General features: G+C 34.0%; 2 protein-coding genes across 7 annotated transcripts in view; one reads left to right on the top strand and one right to left on the bottom strand.

Moving 5' to 3' along the window:
* The window catches only part of Crz (corazonin), a 167,281-nt gene that overhangs the window by 9,031 nt on the left and 134,057 nt on the right, over positions 1 to 24,193 (top strand). The window contains exon 3 of the mRNA XM_072894051.1: positions 15,267 to 15,796. The gene's annotated coding sequence lies outside the window, so the exon portion shown is untranslated. The remainder of the gene's footprint in view (positions 1 to 15,266; positions 15,797 to 24,193) is intronic.
* Positions 2,442 to 24,193, bottom strand: part of 5-ht7 (5-hydroxytryptamine receptor 7) — a 104,203-nt gene continuing 82,451 nt past the window's right edge. For 5 of the 6 annotated variants that reach the window (XM_072894041.1, XM_072894042.1, XM_072894043.1 and 2 more), the window contains 2 exons: positions 9,099 to 9,143; positions 2,442 to 5,447 (listed from right to left, as the gene is read on the bottom strand). In XM_072894041.1, coding sequence (XP_072750142.1) covers positions 4,755 to 5,447; positions 9,099 to 9,143 — 738 coding nt within the window. In that variant the 3' untranslated portion in view covers positions 2,442 to 4,754. The remainder of the gene's footprint in view (positions 5,448 to 9,098; positions 9,144 to 24,193) is intronic. The other variant, XM_072894044.1, reaches the window with a different exon arrangement.

Genomic DNA, 24,193 nt, shown 5'->3' with positions numbered 1-24,193 from the left:
TTTTGCAAGTTATCGTAGATATTAGGTATATGTATTTTTTTTAAGTCTCGAAAGAGAGCAGTCGATTTCCACATTTTCTAAATAATTTTAAGTAATGAGAACGCGAGAAATTTACAATCTGAGTTATATAAACAAGAAGTTAAAGATTCCTAAGATAATTTGATAAATTTAATATGTTGACTGTCAACATCTAACAATAAGTGATAAATTCAATTCCAAGCCAACAAGAAATATTTCTATGCATTTATAAACTTTTCTTTTTTTTCATTAATATATTTTGCTTTATATTGTTATCACAAAAATTGTTGAGACATTATTATTAAAAATACAGATAGAGAGAAAGAGAGAGAGAGAGAGAGAGAGAGAGAGGGGGGGAGGGAGAAAGAAAAAGAGAAAGAGAGAAGAGAGAGAAAGAGAAAATTTTGTGTGCGACAGGCCATGTGTATTAATTTAACATTAATTATTGTGTGTATTAAAATTTGACATCAATATTATATACACGACAGACAACATGTTAAATGACAAAACGTTTAAGTGGCTTCCTCAACACACGTATCTATTAAGACAATTTGAAAATGAGAGAGTTAGGAAAAGCTTTCGCGCTTTGATAGATATATCGTGAACGATTCCAACTTTGATCGATTGCGTAGAATTTTGGATAGTGTCGCTCCTGTTATTTCAATCCTTCCTAAAAAAAAAAAAAAAAAAAAAAAAAGAAAAATAACTCCCTCGTTCTTTCCTGCGGCCCGTGCAATTTCGATATTGGCCTTGGCTTATCCACGTCGATCTGGCGTGGTGATTATCGCGAGAAAACACTCGCGTGCCGCACGATCGTGATTACGCGAGTCTCGAATTTATCGTGAGCCAACTGCTCGCGAGCCGGGACGTTCGACTTGAGATTTTGCGTCGGATTTCAGGACTTGATTCGACCCCAATCAAAATCAAACTAGCTCTAACTACTCGTAATGTCTTGCAAATTTCATTGCTGCCGTCTTGCCTACACGCAAGACCCGCCACCGCGCTATCCCACCTATCGATACACATGTACACACACACATATGCATACACGTGCATATATATATATATATATATATATATATATATATATATATATATATATACACGTGCACGCGTAGCACTCACGTTTGTTGCGACGTATGCTTGGATGAGAGTTACCTTGTACCAAAGAATACATGTAATGCATTTTGCTCGGCATTTTGTCACTTCGCATAACGTAGATCAATGTTTTCAAAGGAATCTGCCCTCTCTTTCGTTCCTCTTTTCTTGTAGCTCCTTCATCTCTTTGACAAAGCGTTTTATCGTTTGTACCCAAAATAGGGTAAACACACAAGCATGCTAAGCTTTTCAGAGTGTCCTATTGTTTGAAACGAATATATCGAGTGCTAATTTTCTCATTTTCCACGTGACGGGTAGATTTGTTAACTGTCAAGTGTTAAAAAACATATGCATATGTATACATAAATAAAAAGATATTTGCACGCACACTTTATCCTTTAGGATAATCTTATACGGTAGAGAAAAATAATGTTGTGTGCAAAGTATTTCTCTCTAGCATAAAATTACATAGTTTTAATTTATATTATAAAAAAAATATTTTATAAAGGAAATAAAGTAAATAAAGGTCTCTTATCTTTTTTTTTTAGTAACATAATTAATTTTATATATTATATGTAATAAATATTACCAATATATATAAATATTTTTTTAACATTGTTTCTTTGTATAAAATTATTTTGTGAAAAATTGAATATGCAAATATGTTTTTTTTTCCTTGCAAATATTTATGATGTTTTAAACTGTCGCTATAACATATACACTTGTGAATAAATAAATAAACACGGTAATTATATTTCTGATAATAGCGCAATTTTTCCATGACTCGGTATAATTTATGCTTGAGGATATTACGCGTAAGATAAGATAAAGATAATGTTACAAAATCTATTTTAAGATAATATATCAAATTCTTAACCATTTTTGTTTGATTAGTCTGTGAAACTTAAATTAATGGCAGTAACAATTTATCGATCTCGTCTATTGTGCAAGCGGATAATTCCCGGAAACATCTCGATAATGTAGCACACAATTAAGTTCCGTTGGTTGAATTTTTTTTTTAAATAGTTATTGCTCTTATTAAATAGAAATGTTTGCGAAAATCGAGGAAATTCTGAGAGAACGCAATCTCACGTTTATGTACCATTCAATTTATGATTGTTGACGCCACTCGATTACTCTTTATTCGTAATACGCCGGATGATACATTTCTGAAATCGGAATACCACAAAGGAATCAGAAGAGGAAATACATTAGGATCTTTGCCTGAATAGCCTTGGTATTCGATATACTATGTACAATAACCCGGTACAGGGATTGTATTTTCCAAGTCGGCGATTAAATTGATTGCATTAAACGACCGTTTCTTGGAGAGAATACATCGTATCCTTTCGCGATGCAAACTTTTAATGCATCTTCCTTTGTGGTGCTTTTATTTCGCCGGACAACGACGGCGTGACGAATGTACATAGAGAGCACAAACTCTCGCTGTCTCTCTCTTTCTTTCTACCTACATTCTCCTACACTTTCCATCTATCTCTCTGGCCATACTGGAATCCAAAGCTTCGGTTATCGATTGTCAGCAACGATGACAATGTAGAAAATTCAATCTCGCTTGCTGTCGTCGTCTCGTTGGCGTCTCCGTGGAGAATAAAATTCGAGTTCGCGTATACGAACAGTTTGCCCCCTTCCCCTTCCCTTTCCCCTTTTCTTCTTTGATTGTCCAGTACGACGCGATTGTTTGCGCGTTCGTTTGTCCGCATCCAAGTTGCGCAATGTTTATACGAATCAATCAATTTCCTCGTCAATTTCCTCGGTTTATTGGATCGTTGACTTTGCTCTCAAAATTACCTTTGGACGATGTGTGTTGACTGATTACAATATAATTATATATAGTTTTTTTTTTTTTTTTTTAATTAATTTAGCTGGTCCAATATTGTTGGTAAATATAAATGCAACCGATATAATAATTTCCTCAATTTATTTTAATCAAGAAAAAAATAAGACTAAAATAAATTGGAAATCATGTATCATGATTATTATAATTCTATTCGAATCTTTACTTGTGAAATTGAAGAGAAAATGAGATAGGAAAATAGAAGAAAAAGACTAGAAATCATACATTATAATAATTATATAGTCTCTATATTATTCCTACCCTTATAAAATTGAGATTCTTTCCGTTCAATTGGCAAATAAATAAATAAATAATGAATGACGCGAATAAAATTGTTTGACATTTGACATTGATACGTTTGTTACTGGAATTCATATGGAATTCTTACAGCTGACGATTCGCATAACGTGACAACCGCGTTTTCATAAATCTTTATTGCATAAACCTTTATATTGTGCGAGAACGCGTTCTTGACGATATAATTCCCAATTATTGCGTGTCAATCTCTTTTACTTTTTTGTCGAGATATAATTACAATTTCTCGTAACAATTAATTGTCACGTTTTATTGCGCGCCATATGCTCGCAGAGCCCGTGCTTGCTTGACCTTAACGATCTTTTTGTCTCGCACGAATGTGGGAACAACGGATTTCGACGATTCTGTCGAACAGCTGCACGTTACATTGTAATTAATTTTGCGGTTCAAGAAATTAAAAAGCGGGAGAGTCCGTTTTACAATCATTATTTTTCTCTTTGAATTAATCCTGCGTATGTCATGATTATAATTTCAACTAGAATCACGTATAAAGCGTACTTTGAGCGATCTCTGTAACTCGCAACAGAAAGATATATAATAAATTCAAAGAACGTTTGAAGAATCTGAACATGTACATTATGTATTTAAAAAACATATCATGATACACGGGACGTAAAATTCTGTTACGAATTATAGATCGTCTAAAGTGTACTTAATAATGGAATTTTAATTATTACATTTTTTTTTCTTTATTCGATTATTTAATTCACAGACGATTATATGTTTCTTTATTGAAGAGCTTATTTGGAAATCACATTTAAATTCTTCGGTTTTATATAATAATACATAATACAAATAATATTTCATAAATGTGTGAGATTTAAATATATTTATGTAAATTTGTATATGAGGTTTTTTTCATAATTTTATAATACATATTATATATTTTTAGTGTTTCAAAAGTATGGATTTAAGATAAAATTATATAAAAATAAGCTCTCCAATTATGTTCGGTGAATAAATTTGAGTTAAATCAATGAAATTAATGAAATACATCATTTTTCTCGCAACCGGAAATCGCTCTTTGACTTTGAGTCACATACTGCCAGTTCTTACGTGAGATTTTGAATTTATCGGCGGCTATGAATCGCGCAATAGCTACATATCTATCTATCTATCCATCTCTCTTTCTCTCTCGAACAGGTCTCTTAAACACACAGGTCCAGCGCTGTTGATCGGATCAGAGGAGAATCTCCCGAGAGACGTCCCTGCGCGACATGCTTGTCACTCGGTCTCGGAACGAAAACCATCCCGTCATCCCCTCGGGACGACGACAAAAGCGATGACGATGACTCGCGGTATCCTCGTCGTTCTCGCGATCCTCATCGATCGCGATCGATCATAAAAGGATCTCATTTTGTGTGCCGTTAGTGAGATCGACGGCGATGTGGAGGGGCTCGATGCAACAGGATGGCGACCTCCGTCGAATATTACGGTCCTCGATAATCGACGAGGAACGCTCCGCGGATCATAGGAAGCTCTCGTCGGGCGCGCCGACGACGTCCACCGACTCGACGACGCCCTGATTGCCGTCGTCGTACTGTTCCGCGCTGTCGGCGCTCTCTGCACCTCCGCCGCCGCCGTAGCCACCGCTGCAACCGGCCTTGATCTCGTAATTATTAACAGGGTCGCCATACTGGCTCTGGTAAAATTCCTCGCGCATCATATGATTGAGGTTGCTGCAGCGGAAGAAAAGAATCTCGCGGAACGGCTTGCGGAAATCCTTGTTGAGGATCGCGTAGATGATCGGGTTCAGCAGGCTATTGCAATAGCCGAGCCAGAGGAAGAGACTCGAGAGGAAGGCCGGAATGACATCCGGGTCCTCGAGGAACGGTCTGACCAGCGCCAGCACGAAAAATGGCAGCCAACAGCCGATGAACGCACCCATGATGATGCCCAGGGTGGTGCTGGCTTTCCGCTCCTTCGCTAGATGAAAGCGCAGCTTCTTCTGGTGCGGCGAGTTGGTTACGCTACACGTGCTATTCAGGTGATTCCGCACGAGCGTCGTCGTCGTCGTCATCTGCTTTGTCGTCGACGACGTCATCGACGGCGTCGTTGCTGTCGACAGCACCGGCTTTTCGATCCTCTGCAGCATCGGACATTGCGACTCGTTACTCCTGCGCGGCCCGCCGGCGAAGCATCGGACCGCATGTCCGCTGCACTGTAACAGAAACGTTTCGTGAACGTTACTTATAGCAATAAAAAGGGAGGAGAAATTATTCTACTGTTAATCGTGTGATTTTCGGTATACGCTGCGTATATTTTTAGAAAATATTATTTCTGTCGCCTTATACACACATTGGTCTGAGAATTATAATTCCATGAGTAGATTACAAAATATTTTTGAATATTGTTTTATAAATTAATTTTGAGTCAGAAAATTTAAAAGATTACATTTAAAATTATTAAAATTGAGAAAATACTAGTATTTTTTATTTCTTATTGTGCGAAAATATTTATTTATATATATTTAATAATATTTATAATTAAAAAGAATTTAGTAAAAATTTTATTTTAAACTATTATAATATAATAAGATTTCTAATAATAACTTTGATTTAGAGTGCGTAGCATATTATCATATAATAATAATACGATTTATGTTGGATCTGACTTGCTTTAGAATTGATTTTTTGGTCGACGAAGGTTTCAGTAGTAGTAGGAGTCTATCAAAGGCACGCCGCCGACTCTATATATCGCTGTCTGACTCATTCGTCCATGTTCCACTGAGGTGGACATAACATGTACAAGTGTTATGTCAATAGAAAAATGCGTACGTTCACGCACGTACAATGGACCTTTGTGGTGCATATAATGGACATCATAGAGCATGTATATAGACTACACATTAATGGATTTTTATTTTAAAAAATTATAAAAAATTCTCTCTTTTTTTCTCTCTTTTTTTTCACAGAAGAAAACGTAGTCCCTGTTGCACGAATTTATCTACAAAATTTTATTACAATTATATTATAATTAATTTTTAGAATACTGACTAGAATTAAATATGATGTGATGGGAATTACATTTTATTTAAAATTTATATTATTAACTATAATTAATAACTGATAAAATAATAATGTATAATTATTTTATATAGTATATAATTATATGAAATAATATAATATAGATAAATGATATAAATAAATAATAATGTAATTATATATTTAGAGAAAGAGTGTGTGTGTGTGTGTGTGTGTGTGAGAGAAAGAGAGAGAGAGAGAGAGAGAGAGAGAGAGAGAGAGAGAGAGAGAGAGAGAGAAAGGGAGATGCAATTAATGGTGAAACTGCACAGTATATTAGGTATATACAAGGTCAAAATATCTATTATATTATCGTATTCCAAAATTGGAGGTACAGTTACAAAATTGATTAAATGTGTTTCAAAAATGCCAATTAAATTTTTTTAGTTAAAAAAAGGGATGGAAGCTTCTGTGTTTTTTTTTTTATACATATATCTTCAAAAGGATACAAACAATATTTATTTCTATATATAATATATAATATAACATTTTCTTTGAAAATTAAATTTTTCTCTCTCTCTTGTGAAATTTTTGAAATACCGTATATTCTTTGTAATTCGCACTGAAATTTGATGTCGATCGAAATAACATTCCTTACGAACGACGTTAAATTTCCTGACAGACATGTTATATTGGTTATATTCAGAGATAGAGAGTCTTCAATTTTGTTCACGATATCTTAACGCACTTCGCCCGATGCATCTTTGCGTGAAAGAAAGCCCGGATGCGCGATAAGTATTGAATCATTCTCCACGCCATTTGTGGAATGTTCTTCGCGCGCGAGATATTTCTACACCTGCGAGAATCTTTTCAAAGAGAAATTTCTCTGTAAAATTTCGCACAAGAGATTCCGTACCAGCATACTTTGTACAGAATACTGAAGCTAATTCAAACGCAAAAAATTATTTTTTTGAAAAACACGTATTCTTTAAATTGCCTTAAAAAAAAATAAAATAAAATAAAGATACAATAATTTCTCTCAGAGATGAAATAAAAATACATTTGCGGTTCTTTTATAGCTTCAACTATATTTAGAACGCAATCTGAAGATATTAAGCAAATAAGACCACTAGAGTAACAGCCACTTTAGCGCGGCTGATTTTGGTCGCGCTGAGTGCTTTTATGTTTAAATGATCAAACGTATACGCTTTCCATTGATTTTCTCCCTCGTTTAAAAAGTAAGAGAGTCGAGAAATTATTCTGTTAGGAGTTACGCGACGATAGAACACGCTGTCTGGCTCTGATGTATATTTTGTTTTTGCAAGCACCAATGTAAATGCACGGCACATCGTCCGTGGCGGAAGTAAAGCGGCAAAGAAGCGTTATGTAACTAAGTCAAAATGCAGATGAGCGATCTTCCGACCGAGTGGTCCGACCTCAGGAATGTAGATGACACTTAGGGATAATTGAGAAGTGGAAATTCTCGTGGCTTTAAGGCGAAAGAAAGAAAGATGCTCGAGAGGGGAAATCCTCGGTGACCTCCTAGCCATCTCGTATTCTCGATGGAGAAAAATTTAAACTTGGCTTTACGGTTCGTTTTTACGACCGAAATATCTTTCTCCTTCAACTCCAATTTTAGAAAACATTTCTCTGCTCTATGCAGTTCCAATCGGCAATATCCATATCCACTTCATTTATTATTTGCTCTGAGAGAAATTTCTTAAAACAAAACGCCAATACTTAACAGAACATCGCTTTAAAACATTATCTTTTTCTTACTAAAAATTAAATTTTATTATTTTTAATCATCGTTTTATACAATACGAATATTTTTGTAATCAAATAGAAACTTTCATTTCTTTATAATTTTATAGAGAGTATCATAATTTTTTATAATCTTGTAAAATTTAATATATTCCTTAAATTTTTTTATTTTATAGAAATATTATTAATTAATGTAATTATAATGTATTATAGACGCAAGAATATTTTTTATAATTATATTTATGAAAGACAAGCGCAGAGTTTTCTTTCTTTCTTTCTTTCTTTTTTCTTTTTTTTTTTTTAAAGCTTAATAACAAAGGATGCTTTGACGTTCGACAAACTTACTATTTGTCTTTAGTCTTTCATAATGGCCATGGCTAGTTAACTCAGAATTACTTAAATACTTTCACTGTTAAAGACCTATTGATTAGAAGAGTTTATCACAAACAGCAAATTGCTACAACTCTGCGACGGAACAAGAATTCGCAATTTGTTACAGGCATCGCTATGAATTCGTAATGCCCAATACGACAAGTTACTTCGTTGTGTTTCAGAATAGCAGTCTTGTCAAGGAAGTTTGTTAAATATTTGATCGCAGGTCATCGTAAAGTAGGCGATTGTCTAGACGACTCTTGCATCTGTAAAGCATTACTTGCATGTGCAAGAAGTTTTTGCTTTTTAGCCTATCTTATAGTCAGACTAGTCGCGCATATTAAACTAAATGATATATAAATTAAATTTATTAATAGAAAAATAAAAGTTATAATAATAATAAAATATATATGATATAAAATTATAAAATTTTATATATATATAATTTTTTTTATTATAATAGAATAATAAAAATTATAATAATAAAATAAAATATGAATTAATAGTAACGAGTAAATAATCAATAAATTAATTAATTAAAATGATACTAGAGCCGTGAATAATTGTCGTTTAATTACGATTAATTCGCGGTTTCGCGAGCAATCGAAAAAGTATACATATTTTGATTGAGGAAATATTTAAGAACAAAAAACCATTATCTAAGTGTAACGAGAAAGAAAAAACTACTTGTAGATGAAGAGATAATGTCTTACCATTGTCAAATTATCCAGCTTGTCGGCGCGTATCTTCGATCTTATCTACAACAGACAAGTGTTTTACGAACACTTTCAGAGACTCAAACAGAGACTCGGATCCTATTATTGCGATACGATTATTCAAAATAACATAATGCGGTCAGAGGAGGTGGTGTGCGGGAAAGGAAGGAGTGCGAGAGAGAAGGAGAAGAGATTATGCGTACAACCGTTGAAGATCTACGAACGGACATGCTGCGACAGTAGAGGCGAATGATTGATATATAAGCCACTAATCCCGCACAGGCAATCCCCAAAGCTTGCGTAAATTAAATTGGGAATCTGGTACGAAATTAGGATAAATCTATGTGTACGTTAGGCGGTTTTTGTACATGTTCTGTGTGTGTGTGTATATAGGCCACTCTCAACTTTGTTGACACGTGCAATTCGGCGCTCACGATACATATGATCCTCGGTTTTTACGGATTTTTACGTATAAATGGGATTAACAGGTGTAATCTTAAATGAAAGAAACGCTCGTGTTCGCGCATCCGAAATAAAGAGAGTTTGATGAGACAGAAATTTAACCTGGATACCTATATCACGTGCGAGAGGATACTCAAGCTGTTCGAGTGTGTCTTCTTCCTTTTAATCGCGATTGCTTTTGTGTGTCAATTTTTCTTTTGCAACAAAAAATACTGTAACATTAAATACACATAATATCTTTGAACTATAAAGCATTAAAAAAGAAAGTCTTTCGCGAATTGATTTTTAGAGATAAAAGTCGATTAAAAAAACATTTAAAAATATATATTTAAGCTTCAGATTTTTTAAATGTAGAGAAGAAAGGTCACACATCTGTTTCGCACAACAGTTTTGCAGGCTCAGAGTCGTGTACGATTTAACAGGGTCAGAACTCTCGTTAACAACGGTGACACCTGTTTTACGTCGGTCCATTATCGTGAAGCTGAGAAAGCATCGCTGTAACAATATACGAGACGACGATTTCAGCTGATTTTAGAGTGCTCACGGGAGACATTGCGACATAACGACGTCATGCACTGCGTGATAGATGATTCAGGTAGACTATGATGTGAATCCCGATGCGAAATGTCAGCGTATTCTATAAAGTTCGCTTCCCTACTCTTATGCACGTAACGCTCGTTATTCGTGTTCGTAAAAGATGGACCGATCAATCTTCTCTCATCTCTAACGCGTTTCGAGTTGAAAACTTTTTAAAAGAGAATTTTTGTCTTTCTAAAATTTATTGAGCACAGCCAAATCTGTTTATAATTGTTTTTCGGAGGATTTATCGGATAAAGAAAAGACTTTAAAAGTAAAAATGATACAGACATAAAAGAATTACGTGTGTCGGATGAAATTTAGCGGATGTAAAATTGACACGTAAAATTAATTAAAGATAACGCATTAATTTCTTTTTTTTCTGTATATATTTATATTTGTGACAAGGTAAATGAACACGGTTACATTTCGAGAATACATATATATTTGAGAGAATATATTTTGTTGACGTGTTTTATCCGCATGTTTTGTCGACGTTTGTTCACATTGCAAATTAAACGACTGTCCCACTCGAAATTCTCATTTTCCAATAAGCATAGCTAATTAAAGGTCAGTACATAAATATTACACGCGCGCTGTTCCGCATTCGTTAATACATATTAGAATATATTTTCTGTCTCATTTTATTGCGTTCCCGTTGTAACATATTAAAATTAATTATAGAAGATACGTCGTCGCGCGCACAGGAGTGACCAGTCGTCTGCCCGCTGTAATTACAATAAAATTGTTATTAAATTTTAATCTGATTCAGCAAAGTTTTCAATAAACGATCCACATGCGTTATTTGCCGCGCGACGTAATAACAGAATGAAGAGCTTTTAGATAATATAGAAAATAATGTGTTTCTTGCTTTTTTCCCGGAAATTTTGAATTCAAGTTTTATTTATGTTCGTTCGTGTGAAAATTTTTCATTCATAGCATAGATATGATTTGTGAAACTCTTCGGAAAAAGAATTTTTAATCTCGCTTTCAGTATTACAATTTCTGTATAACATATTTTATGCGTTTATCTCAATATCTTTCTTCACAATAATTTTTTAAAAATACATTTTTATATTATTTTTGTATGTTTTAATCTATCTTTTTTTTTTTTTTTTTTTTTTTAATATATTTTTTTATACATATATTTTATGCGCGCAATAAAGGAAAAAAATTATCGATAAAAAACATTTTATACGCTAACATTTTATGAAGATATATGTGTGTATATTCAGTATAATATATTTTATTAATACATATATTTTGTAATAATATTTTCCATATATATATATATATATATATTAACTGTGTACACAGAATATCCATCTTTTCTTATTTTGTATATTTTTTTGTAATTATTATCTAATTTCAATTTTATTAAATTATTTATTATCTAATTTTTCTATTATTTTCTGTTGTAAAACATTTTACATTTTTTTGTTATATTTTTTCTTTTTATATTGAAAGCCATAGTTTCGTTTATATGTGTTTACATTTTATCATGGTTTCCGTTTCAATTCTATTCCATGTAAATTATTCATAATACTCGAATCGATCCGTGTCGATTTAGAGAAAGAATGTGCATCCGATTTCTGTCACATAAGATTTTAAATCGAAGATCGTGGAGAATATTTCTATTTGAATATTTGAAAATGTGGATAGTAGAATGCGAAAAAGAGATATGACACGTTGTATTCTCACAGCTATGCTTTTAGGGCGTCGGAAGAAATTGTGTGAGAGAATAATGGCGTTGTCACTTAACATCAAAGTGATGTAAATCAATGCTTCGTGGTGGAGTATAATGTATATGATATATCGATTACATGTAGACGACAAAATTCCTTTCGGCGTCTAAAGAGACACTTATACTTTTTACCTACATCTTATACATATTTAAAAACATGTATATATATATATATATATATATTGAGAAAGAGAGAGAGATGTATAGTCATATAGAAAGATTGTTTATTTTATATTTTATATTTTATACTAACTTTTTATGACGCAAACGTATCTGGAGGATAAACTGGTTATTAAATAATTATTTTTACATTAAATTTATTATCGAATTTTAGATAAATATGAATTATAATATACAATGAGAATAATAATTACGCGTAATATTAATAATTGTAGAAATGACAAAAATACATAAATTTATTTTACATTTATTAACAACACGTTTTTCGAAGGAGAAAATCTTTTTTCAAGATTTATAATTAATACAATATGTTATTATATATAAAGAAAAAAATTATAGAAATAATTTATATTTATAAAAATATACGTACCTCAATAAAAATCTTAAATTTACAATCTATTCTCGATTACGATGCATATAAAAGACCCGTAATTAAAACAATTATCTCGTTTAATCCCGATTTGCGATCATTAAGTGTGTAATTAACAGCCGCTTGTTGGCCGCGAAATTTCCCGATCTTCGTGCTCGTCGTGGAATGTAATTTGTCGTACAAACGCAAAACGTTGCTCGCGGCATGTTCGCAGCAGGTGATTATCCGTGAAATCATGGCGATCGTGTCTAATCATCGGGATATCAACAAGCTCGAACATTTAAGGATGTCGCGCTCAAATAAATCGGAGCGAAAAATGGAAAATGAATAAAATCCTTTGGTGGTAAAAAAAAAAAAAAAAGTAGGAAATATAACGGCTGCGTGCATGTGCTCATAGAATATGTGTGCTCCACGGTCTCGTAATGGCCATTTCTGCACACTGCGCGAATGCACGCATCGATCAATAAAGAGCGATTGCCGCTGCAGCTTTCCGCACCTCGCGCTCATCGACTGTCGACTGTGTACGGATGTGCTAGAAGCAGAACTTGATAGAAAGGGAGAGATGAGAGAAGGAGAGATTCTCTATGGGATCATTCGTCTCTTAAGGCCTAGAGTTTACTATGGTAATACCGAACTCGAGTTTACTGTCGTAACTGTCGTCGAAATGACCCATTTGTAAGATATTTTTTCTTTCTCAACGAATTAAATAAAAAAAAAAAAAAAATGTACTCTTACATTGTATATAGTTTTATCTGTATTATTTTAATAATTTGTAATTCGAGAATTGTTTTTTTATCTTATTTTCACATCGTGTTTAAATTTCTATTTTATTTTTTTTTATTTTATAGATTCATATATTTCTACAATTTTCATATTTTTTGGACCCTCTTGGGATAAATTCAAATTTTTATTCGTCATATATCCCCTAGAATGATTTAGAATGCGATCTGACCTGGCAAGTGGGGATGAGGTAGTTTTATGTGAATTAAAAAGCAAGCGTTTCATGGTCCTTCGTGCGTGAAATTGTTTTGTGCGTTAAAGAGTTTCAAAATCACGCGAAAACGAATTGTTCTCGCCTGGGGGAAAATTTTCTGTTTGTACAATTGTAAATCGAATTATATGTATATACGGTTGCGATCGATAACGTGTTACGACCTCTTCCATTATAAAAGATAAGGGTTCTTTATTGCCACTATCACTGACAGGATCAAAATATGCTGTGAGGAAAATGGGAATGCGAAATGTCTCACCGTATCGTAATTACGTATCATAAATTTGACAATGAATAATCCAGTTATAAGCGAGCTTCCTTCTCTCTTCTCCCAAGACAAAACTACTTATTAAAGCAATAGACTTCATTGGTATTAGATGTGAGAACACCTGCGACACATTAAAGCCCGTATTTTCGCGCGCATTTAGCACCAAATGTAAGCGCCTGCATCCGTGAATTCTGCATTTGATTAATTTAATAATGCAGTTGATACAACAATGTAAATATAAGATAGAAATTAATTGAAATTGAAAATAATTTTTTGCGATATTTAATAATAACACAGACATTTAACAATATTATAATATTAATATTCGTATCGCATGTTACGAATTTTTTTATATCATGTAGAAACGTGAAGTATCGAGAACACATCATGATCGAATTAAATTTCGATATTGAAATAAAATTATTTTAATGTTCAAAAATTAATACTTTATATATATAATTTTTGAAATATAGATCCTGAATAATAACTCGACATGCACTCTGGCAGAAAATTAATAAGGATATTAGAAAATGTTATTAAAATAAGTTAAATAAAGAGGTCATATATATCGAATTAAATTTCGATATTGAAAAGTAATTTAATTATTTTAATGTTAAAAAATTAGTATACTTACTTTACATATATATATTTCATCTCAATATCGAAATTTAATTCGATATAATCGCAAATTTATAATTTAACTAATTTTAATAGCATTTCTTAATATTTTTACTTTTAATTAACTTTCCACCAGAATGCATGTCAGACCATTATTTAGATTCCATATTTCAAAAATGTTTTATAAAAATAATGCGATAATTGAAGAAACATCTTATGTTAACATTGTACAAAAATATATCTCAATATAATATTTAATTAAAACATATATTTCTTTTTCTCTTTGTCGTACAAGTAGTATTTTTTAAGAGAGAACAATATTTAAGAATCCAATCTATACTTGTATAAAATTATAAAATCCATTATAAAAAAATTGTTATTCTATGGTATATGTATAAAAAAGAATTTTGCTATACGGATTAAAATTGATCCAGCATCCAGCATACATATATGCGACTGTTACATCATTCGATTTGCTCGAGGATTAACTTCTTAATGTCTTCATCATTTTCATCTCGTATGATATTTTTATTTACATCTTAATTAATAGCGGACGAGCTAATAGAGAATTGAATTTTTCAGTCAACGCGCCAAACGTCGGATAGTCAGCAGCCAATCACGTGATCCGACGAATCTTCTAATAGCTCCGCGAGATCAGTGCGCGTCGCGTGCCCCCTTGCTCCCGCTCCCCAGTAAGGTCGCGACCGCTGAGTACTTCGTACGTGTTTTTACTTGCTCCATTTACCTTGCCGGTGCGTACGAACAAATATCTCGTGTGACGAATTTAGCAGACGGCTGATCTTCTCGACGTATGTATACATATAATCATTCGTTCATAATTTATGCGCATATCGATATTCGTCCTTTCGATCGCGGCCCCCGGCGATCCGCCATTAACTCAGCGGATGATGTCCTTCACTATTTCATCATCACGCGTATATTCGCTTATTTTACAGTGTCTGTCTCTCGAGCATCATCCCGCATGACAAAAGGAGGGTCGAGGAGTATCGGAGAATATCGAAAGGAACATTGAAGGACATCAGGAAACATGGAGAAGCATCGGGGAACATCCAAAGTAAGAAAGACAATGAACCTGTTTATTTGAGATATTCGTTCGTAATACTCGTCCTGTCGTGATGTCGCCGCGATCGGGTTTTCGCGCCAATTTGAGATAAACGCGAATACCCGGAAATCGGGAGTGTCGAATCAGTCTACGGGCGATCGTATTTCAGTGTTGATTAATCCGCATAGTTATGATTACAACATGTAATCGAGAACGTTCCGTTGGGTCTCTCTTGCCGTTTTCATCGAAATAATATACGTATTCTCAAATGTACCGTAGTGTTTTCCGTATTATGTATTTTATGACGAGTATCTCGGGAGTGTTTCGAGGAGTGAAGGAACATCGAAGGATCAAGGAAAATCGTCGCCGTTCGTCTACGTCGGTAAAGGGGTCCTGGCATTATTTAACCTTCGAAATCGAAAGGTGAGTAGTTTGTGATATTAAATGATAATCTACAATTCAAGGTTATGCAATATATTACGTTTAATATACTTTTTTGGAGGTTGTAAATTAACTATAGAATAATGTGTATGTATACAATTATTTATTATATTCTGTTATATATATTTTATGCTTTATTTGCATTTTTGAAAAATATATTTTTTCCCAAAGAGTAGAAATTTTATATTCTAAATATTTTTTTTATATTGCACATATAATTTAAATAAAATAATAAGTATGCAGCACGTGTAATGTCTCCAATCAAGTATACATATATATATATATGAATATTCCGATTTAAATATTTTATATAAATACATTTTTGAGAATACAAATAAATAAATGAGAGATGTGAAAAAGGAAAAAGGAAGATAAGTAAAATGAAACATTCGTGCCAGACGACATACAAATAAAATAACATTTTTTATAAATTGTCTAACATATGACAAACACAGAAAAAAATTGAAAATTCAGATAATTGAACGATTGCTTTAAAATGTATACCCACACAAAAGATAATAATAAAAATCGGTTACTATTATAACGGGTACAACAGTGCACTTTGAACACTATTAATTTACACTAGTAAACACAAAAGTCGTTTGTTCATTATTTTCGCGAATTGTCAAGGAAGTCACGGAAGTTATGAGATGATAAAATCTTTTGCGTGGGTTGCTTTAATCGCGGCAATTTATTCCGTGGCGACAACGCGCGATTGAAACCGCAATTCAATGGAAATGGCCCGAGGATCCCTTTCACAACGCATTTTCTTTGAGGGCGCAAAGTGACAAGCTCTGGTGAAATAGGTGAAAGAGAAAACATAGTCCTAAATTTCCGCGTCATTTTCTCTGATATAATATATATAAAGAACGGTTTATATATAAAACTAGAGATCGCGCCCGGCGTATATACTTTTTACAAATCCGTCGATTTATCACGATGTTTGAGAGCAAAATGCGCTGTGCGCGCTGCCTTTCCAGATGGAACGCGACCCGTTTTTTCACGGTCGAGCAGTCGTACTTCCTAGCCAATATTTTATCCCCGTAACGATAAGAGTTCCAAGTTAAACTGATGTAACGTCACTTTTTTTCTCGCGAGAGCGCGAAAACGTCGACGAGATTTTTGACTGTGATTCTTTCGCTTTCCAAAAATTATGCCAGAAAGCACACTTGCGAAGATAAATCCTCTTTTTATTTTTTAACATTTACATAGTTCTAAAGTCATTTACTATAGCAGAGAGAACATTTTTAAAAATTGTTTCCACTGTACTCCAGAAACTCGTCCAATTGTGGAAATAATCCCTGCCTTCTTTTAATTTTACGTAATATATATATATATATACATATATAATTCTCCTAAGTTATATTTAATATCACGAGAAGCATTTTTAAAATCGTTAGACAAGCCTTAATAGCTCGCAATAATATTCATTTGAAAAGAAAATTTTACAAATTTTATTTTTATGACGGTCAAATCTTAAATAACCGCTTTTATCTAAAACAGTCCGAGACATTTTTTAATAGTGCTTTAGTCGTAAAGCGTAATTTAAATTTTATCACTTTAGGATTAAAAGATTAAAATCTAAACTCTTTTAAATGTTTTCCATAATTAAAAAATATACAGATAAAGATTATCTAAATATAAATTTAGATTAGTTCTTTTTCTTAAGAGACTTTAAATTTAAATCAAGATTTTTTGTTAACCAATAAAAATTCTACATCTCTCTAGATTTGAGTACTTTAAATAAAGATTATATATTTAATTTAGATTTTTTCACGGAAGATAAGATTTTTAATTTATATATATATATATATATATTTTTTTTTTATTAAGAAATAAAGCTTTTACTATTTAAATTATTTTGTTCCTTAAGAAATACAAGGACACTACAAGGTACTGAAAGAGCATGTGTGTTTGAACTTGTTTACTTGTGCAATGAGTCTAATTTTCTTAATTCCACCACGTTGTGACTGTGATGATAGTCGTGCATGGCAAGTATATCAAATTCTGCATAACATAGCGAAGCAGCAACAGTAATAGCAGCTTCTCCGAGTTAGGTAGTCTCGTAGTAAATCAACTCGGAGAGAGAACGGGATATAATTCGGGATATCAAACTAGTGCGATGCTTTAACGCAATATTCTCTTTCTAGTGGCATTAGCATGCGATTTTACGAAACCGTGAGAAATATAATTGTTCTAACTCGATACACATGTGCGCAAATCTTCCAATAATTCATATTTAATTATATACGCACAGATGATTTAAAATGAATAAAAATTTAATATTACTGTAATTTTATAATATTCATCATAATTTAATATTCTTAATAAAATTTAATATTTATTGAGAAAGAGGGGGAGTTTGATTTAATCAAATAAATATCGTAAAAACGTCTTCTTTTTATTTTCTTTCCCACAATTTCACGTTTCCCTGCGAGTTAGCGCGATGAGGAGAGAGAAACACGATATCGATAAATAATTCGCCCATAAATCTTTATAGATAATATTGTTTTCTCGCAGTTTGCGGTCCCTATTTTCATTACATTCTGATAACCCGATCCTCGCCTTACATTCGCGTTCACCGCCTGTTACACAAGAGTTATTCTCGTCGCTTCTTCTCATTCTCGCGTGACAGATCGAGCACGTGAGGGTAAGGGCAATCGGGAGGGACGGTCGATGGAGCGGCAGGAAATAGATGGGTTAAACCCATTCATTTGTGACGTAGATTAATATCTCTTTCAGCTTTGACCGAAATTTCGCGGCGACGAGGCGTATAGTTGCGGTACCACAATGGCGCGTACGGACAATGTAATGGAACGACGAATGTAACCTTGGCGCCGGTCGCGACTCAACGTGCATATTCTCCCGATCGACGAGATAAAATGATTCCCCGAATACGGTATCATTGCGAAAGCAAGGGCATTTCTTTAGCAGGTGGCATTAAGAGCGAAACGTTATTGCATCGGACTCGGTTTCCTAGTCAAAAGGGTATTATTACGCAATTAGGAATGAAATTAATCCGCGCGACTGCTGCGGGAGAGATACGTCTGTTCTACTTATTGTTCTCCGAATTAAAGAGAATGTTATTACTGAAAAATCTGCAGCAAATCTGGATCCTTTACGCGCGCTTTGTCGCTATATCGTTGCCGGAATAGCAGTCTTATCGCTTTGTATGCGAATAGTTGTGCGAAAATACGTAATCCTTTAAGTTGTATAAGTAGAAACGTGAACGGCTTATAAACAGCTAATGTATGCAAGTAGCGAAAATTACAAGATAAAGTTCCATTTAAGACGACGATTGTGATAAAGAGCGATAAGGGTTACGTAACGTAAAGATAAAAGAAAATTGTCAGCTATAACTAATAATTATAATAAAAAAAAAAAAAAAAAACGATCATTAATCAAAGTCAGGATTTTTAATCCGAAAAGTTTGAGCTATATATCTCATTGTCAGGCTTTAAATAAAAATCCTTTCTTCCCTGCTTCGCGTATTTCGAGCGGTTATAATTCTCAGGCTCTTTGCCGCCAAAACAAACGGATGTCTGATATATTTGATTGTGCCCCAGTTTCGTCCTCAAACAATTCGCCTTTCTTTTACAGTCGTCCTTCGCAGACCGCGAAACGGTTAATCGCGATTTCCGATCGCGTTTTGTTTCTCCAAAAAGCGGCATACACACACACACACACACACACACACACACTTATCTATTTGCCCTAATAAATACGCCGCCGCGTTAAAGTTCGCCAAGTTTGATAGGTTTCTCGCCCTCGCACGTTGCACGAAACCGCCATCATTCGGCACAAAGCATTTTAATAAAACGCGATCAACGTTTGTTCGCATTCGCCCGGGCCTTTATAACTGGGTCGACTTTTCACGACGTTCGATAACTGTAGCGGCAACAGTAAGCGGCAAACAGCAACGAGAACCGAATGAAGTTTCCGCACGACGTTTATTACAACCGTCGGATACGAAAAGCGAGAACGGGCAGGGTTTAATGGAACGCAATAGCCCGGTGCGAATCCAGTTTCCGCACAAATTTCGTTCCTATACTCTTCTTCATTAACCGTCCTTAACTCGCGGATATCTAACTTTATTTTACACGATCCACGTGTGTAAAATAAAGTTAAGCTCTCTCTCTAAATAGCTCTATATCCAATAGTTTTATGAAAAATTAACATAGATATTCAATTATATTTTTAACAAAATTTCCTCTTACAATATAAAATTTTATGTTTCAAACTTATACAATCTCACATTTTCTATTATATAATGCATATAGTTTATATATGGAATTATATACATTGCAGTTTGTCTGTATTATATTATAAATAATTATTAGAAATAAGTAGATTGAAAAGATCCTTTTTTTTTAAATCTAGAAAATATTGAGTTACGAATATTGAATTGACGTGAAAATTCTTTGTTAGAACTCTTAATTGTTAATTTAATAACTTTTTTATTGAATATTTGCATGAAATAGGTACGCGCTGCACGTAGTGAAATACAAACGCAAGCTCACTCTTTTTGCGAGACAAAGACATGTGAGAACTTTAATGTTCTCGTTAGCCACCGCGAGTTTCTCAGTATCGCGCCACGTCCGAGCGGCGTAATTTAACTTTGTGTTTAATTCACGCAAAACGATACAGAGAATGCTGCCATTCGTTTGAAAAGTTTGGGGTCAAGAGGTTTTGTGCGATACACCGATAACAATGGCATTGCTTCAGCTTGCTCCTGACCGTTCCAGACTCATCGTCGATATCGTTACCGGGGGTTTCGTGCATGAAACGTTTCGTGTTTCGCGATCTGAGGTCGAAAGCACTGTAGCGTCGGCTAATTGGAAGCAGCTTCCACTCGGTATGATATCCGTGGATGCAATTGACGTACGCTTTGATGCATTGTCGTGTAGGAAATGCGGAAATAAGCGAAATTGCGAATCGGCGAGGATATAAAAACCACGCGCGATGCGATTGATATTGCGCATTGTGTTTCTCTTTCAATTATTTTTATTTTATTTAAATTTTTATTAGCTCTTTCCGTACACGTGAGTCAATCGATTGAAAATAACCGTGTTACGATTAACTTTTTTTTTTTTTTTTTTTCCCTCTTTTTTTCTCCCGATTGGTGTTCTCGGCACTCGATATTTTAATATTACGATATGTATATCCGCCGAATCTATCTTCGTTGTTTTCATGTGTCAATTACACGTCCCGTATTTACATTCGCCGACGATACATGCACGCGCGCGCGCGTATATTGACCTATTTTTTTTTTTAAATAACCCGGCTCGATCGATTTTTAATGTCAGTTTTTGTCTGTATACGCGCTCAGTCAAAATCCTTTTTTATTTTATATCCCGCGAGCTTTTGTGATTCAGCATTATTTATTCAGCTTTCACGTAAAAGTGACTTAAACCGTTAGGTATAATCGTCTCAAAAAAATTGATAAAATATTCGGAGAAACTCGACGTGTAATATATATAGGTACAGAATATTTATTTGCAAAAGAATAATAATCTTAATAATAATATTATCGTTTAAACAATAATGCCAAAAATAATATCATGCATGTTATCGTGATTTAAGCCTCCCGAGAATTTCACGATATCTATCAATGAGAATTTCCAAGCCGCGTAGCGTGATGCACGATATCTGCGGCAGCAATCCGTAAACGCGGCGCCCTGCTGGCACGATAATAATTAAATCTCGTGTATCTGGCGATGCGAAATAGCGTTTCACATAGCGACCTTGGATCATGATCGTAACGAGGTAAATTTATCCGAATTGTAATTTGCAGCGCGCGGATGATCGGACGAATTCCTCTCTACCTCTACGAGAGCGTAATTCGAGCCGCGAATACGTAATAAACCAACGTTATTCTGGACGAAACGGTTAACGGTTGATTCTCGCTTCGACGACTTTACCCCCCATCCATATTAAAACAATATTTCCCTATCAAACGGAATGGGGAGAGTAACGCGTGCTACCTGGCACAGGTATAGCGTCCTGGATATCGTTAATCTTCGTTAATCCACTATCGACGACGCGACGTAGCCGTGGATTACGCGTTGCACTGTGATTCTCCGCCATTCTCGCGAACTTATATCGACAATACAATTATTCGAGTCTATATTTCTTGGATAAAATATTTTCCCCGAAAGACATTTACTATTTATATATTGTCGATTTCCGGCTTTCTCATCTCGGATCAACGGCGGCTTAGAGATTTGCAGGCGACAGAAATAGCAACAGGAATCGATTAATGTTTAATTAATCAAATGCAAACAAGAAATTACTCAAATCAATGTTATTATCGTTTATCATTTATATGAATTGAATATAGATAGACAGGTATAAGTTTTTATCAACTTATATTCTCGTAATAACAATAGAAGAGTTAATTAGAACTTAAACGCGCGTAAATAAATAATGTAAAAAGAATATGTAAAAGGATTAAAACATTTATATTCACATATAAAAATGGAAATGCATTTAATTTCAAAATTAATTTATAAAAATATTAACGGATTAAATTCAATCATTATTTTTTTTCCCCCTGTGAATTGTGTATTTTTTTATATTAAATAAATCTTATAAAAGATAAATTTTGCTAACGTAAATATATATATTATTTAAATATATAAATACAAAATTCGCGCATATCGTGGAAAATAATAATAATAATAATAATCTCAAATATATATATATATATATAATCTTGAAAAATTGCGTGAAACGAGCTAAGATCTGTAAGAGGCGATTGTAGATTACAGTCGAGTGAGCAGCGATTGATATAACTCGACCGACCAGAGTGTCGGAGAGCCGATTAAAAGTCGCAAGTACGCGGCGTGCCGGAAATGAACTCGCAAATAGGAGCGAGCGTTCCAAAGAAGACTTTTCCGGGTAGACGAAAAAGAACGGAATCAAGTTACACTCTCGAGCAAAGTCACCACCGCTCGCTCTCGCCCGGTCACGCGATTTAACGGCCTGCAATTTTCCGCATCTGTCGCGAATGCGCCCGGCAAACTTCGTCCCGTCCCGGTTTGCGGTTATTAGAGAGGAAAAGCGAGGTCGGCACAGGGAGGGAGGGAGAGAGGGAGGGGGGAGAGGGGAGGGTCGTGGAAACAGGGTTGCTCGCATTCATTTCGATTCGCTCGTGCAGATAGATTCGAGTTGCTCGTCGCAGAAAATGAAAGTTGCACGCCAAGGCGGTCGGTTGCGATGCGAAAGCATCGATAGCGGCTATCGAACACAGCCCGAAGCTTTCGTGTTCTCTCGGTATCTACCTTCTTCTGCCTTATCCTCCTTTCATGCCGCATCTTATTCTAATTGAAACGTTACGCTATCGAATTCCACGAAGATATCCGCTCTCTGAAACTCGCCGTCGTCTGATTCACGAGAGACGCGCTGCGTAATTAATCCTCGTTCTCGTCTCTAGTTGAGTTTTATTTCTGGAGAAAACCTACTTTTTTTCCATCTCTTTCTCTTTTTTTTCTCTCTCTCTCTCTCTTTTTCTCGACGGGATATCATTTACAATTAGAAAAGTATAAAACGAATCTCGTGACATGAATAAAATGGACATTAATATTAGAATGGTGTAATCGTTGCATCGAATAAAAAACTGTCTTGAATATATATATATACATAATTATATACATACACACATACACACACATATATATATATATATATATATATGTATGTATGTATGAAAGAGCGAATAAGGTTTACGATTTCGGAGGAATAAAATACTAAACTGTCACACTCGTTGCGCTCGGCTACCATTCGCGCGCGTTTTCTCTAATGACTCTTATTCTGCTTAACTCCAACTATTTTATTGGCTACACCTTCGCCCCCTAACATTCCAAGTGGCGCAATAAAAGTTGCTCCCTTTTCAGTATATTACCGGTACTTCTTAGCGATTTTCTCACAAGAACGTTTTCCTTCTTCTCTCGTTAGAAATCGGACTGTATAATATAGTATGATAAAACTTTCTCATGGAGTTGAAAAGTTGGTGAATAACAGTAAAGTAAATTTCAAAATTTTAAATGCATCAATATATTTTATTAAAATATAATATGATGTGTTACACTATAACAATATTTTATTGTGCATTACAAATTAAAACATAAAATAATATTATTAACGAACATCATATACATATAAATAATCTATAAAAAATGATTGAAATATAAATTTAAATATAAATGCGATTGAAGATTGAATACATTTTTATATTAATAAATGTATATAAATGTAACACACATTGCAATTTTTATAAATTATTTAAATAACTGATTGTCAGTTATTTTATTGCCGCTTTAAAAAAAAATTATTTTATTTTCATTTTTTTGTTTATAATATAAGTACAAGTAAATAGTA

This window comes from Anoplolepis gracilipes, chromosome 6 (assembly GCF_047496725.1).
Source record: "Anoplolepis gracilipes chromosome 6, ASM4749672v1, whole genome shotgun sequence".
NCBI lineage: Eukaryota > Metazoa > Arthropoda > Insecta > Hymenoptera > Formicidae > Anoplolepis > Anoplolepis gracilipes.
This window is presented reverse-complemented; position numbering and strand designations above follow the sequence as displayed.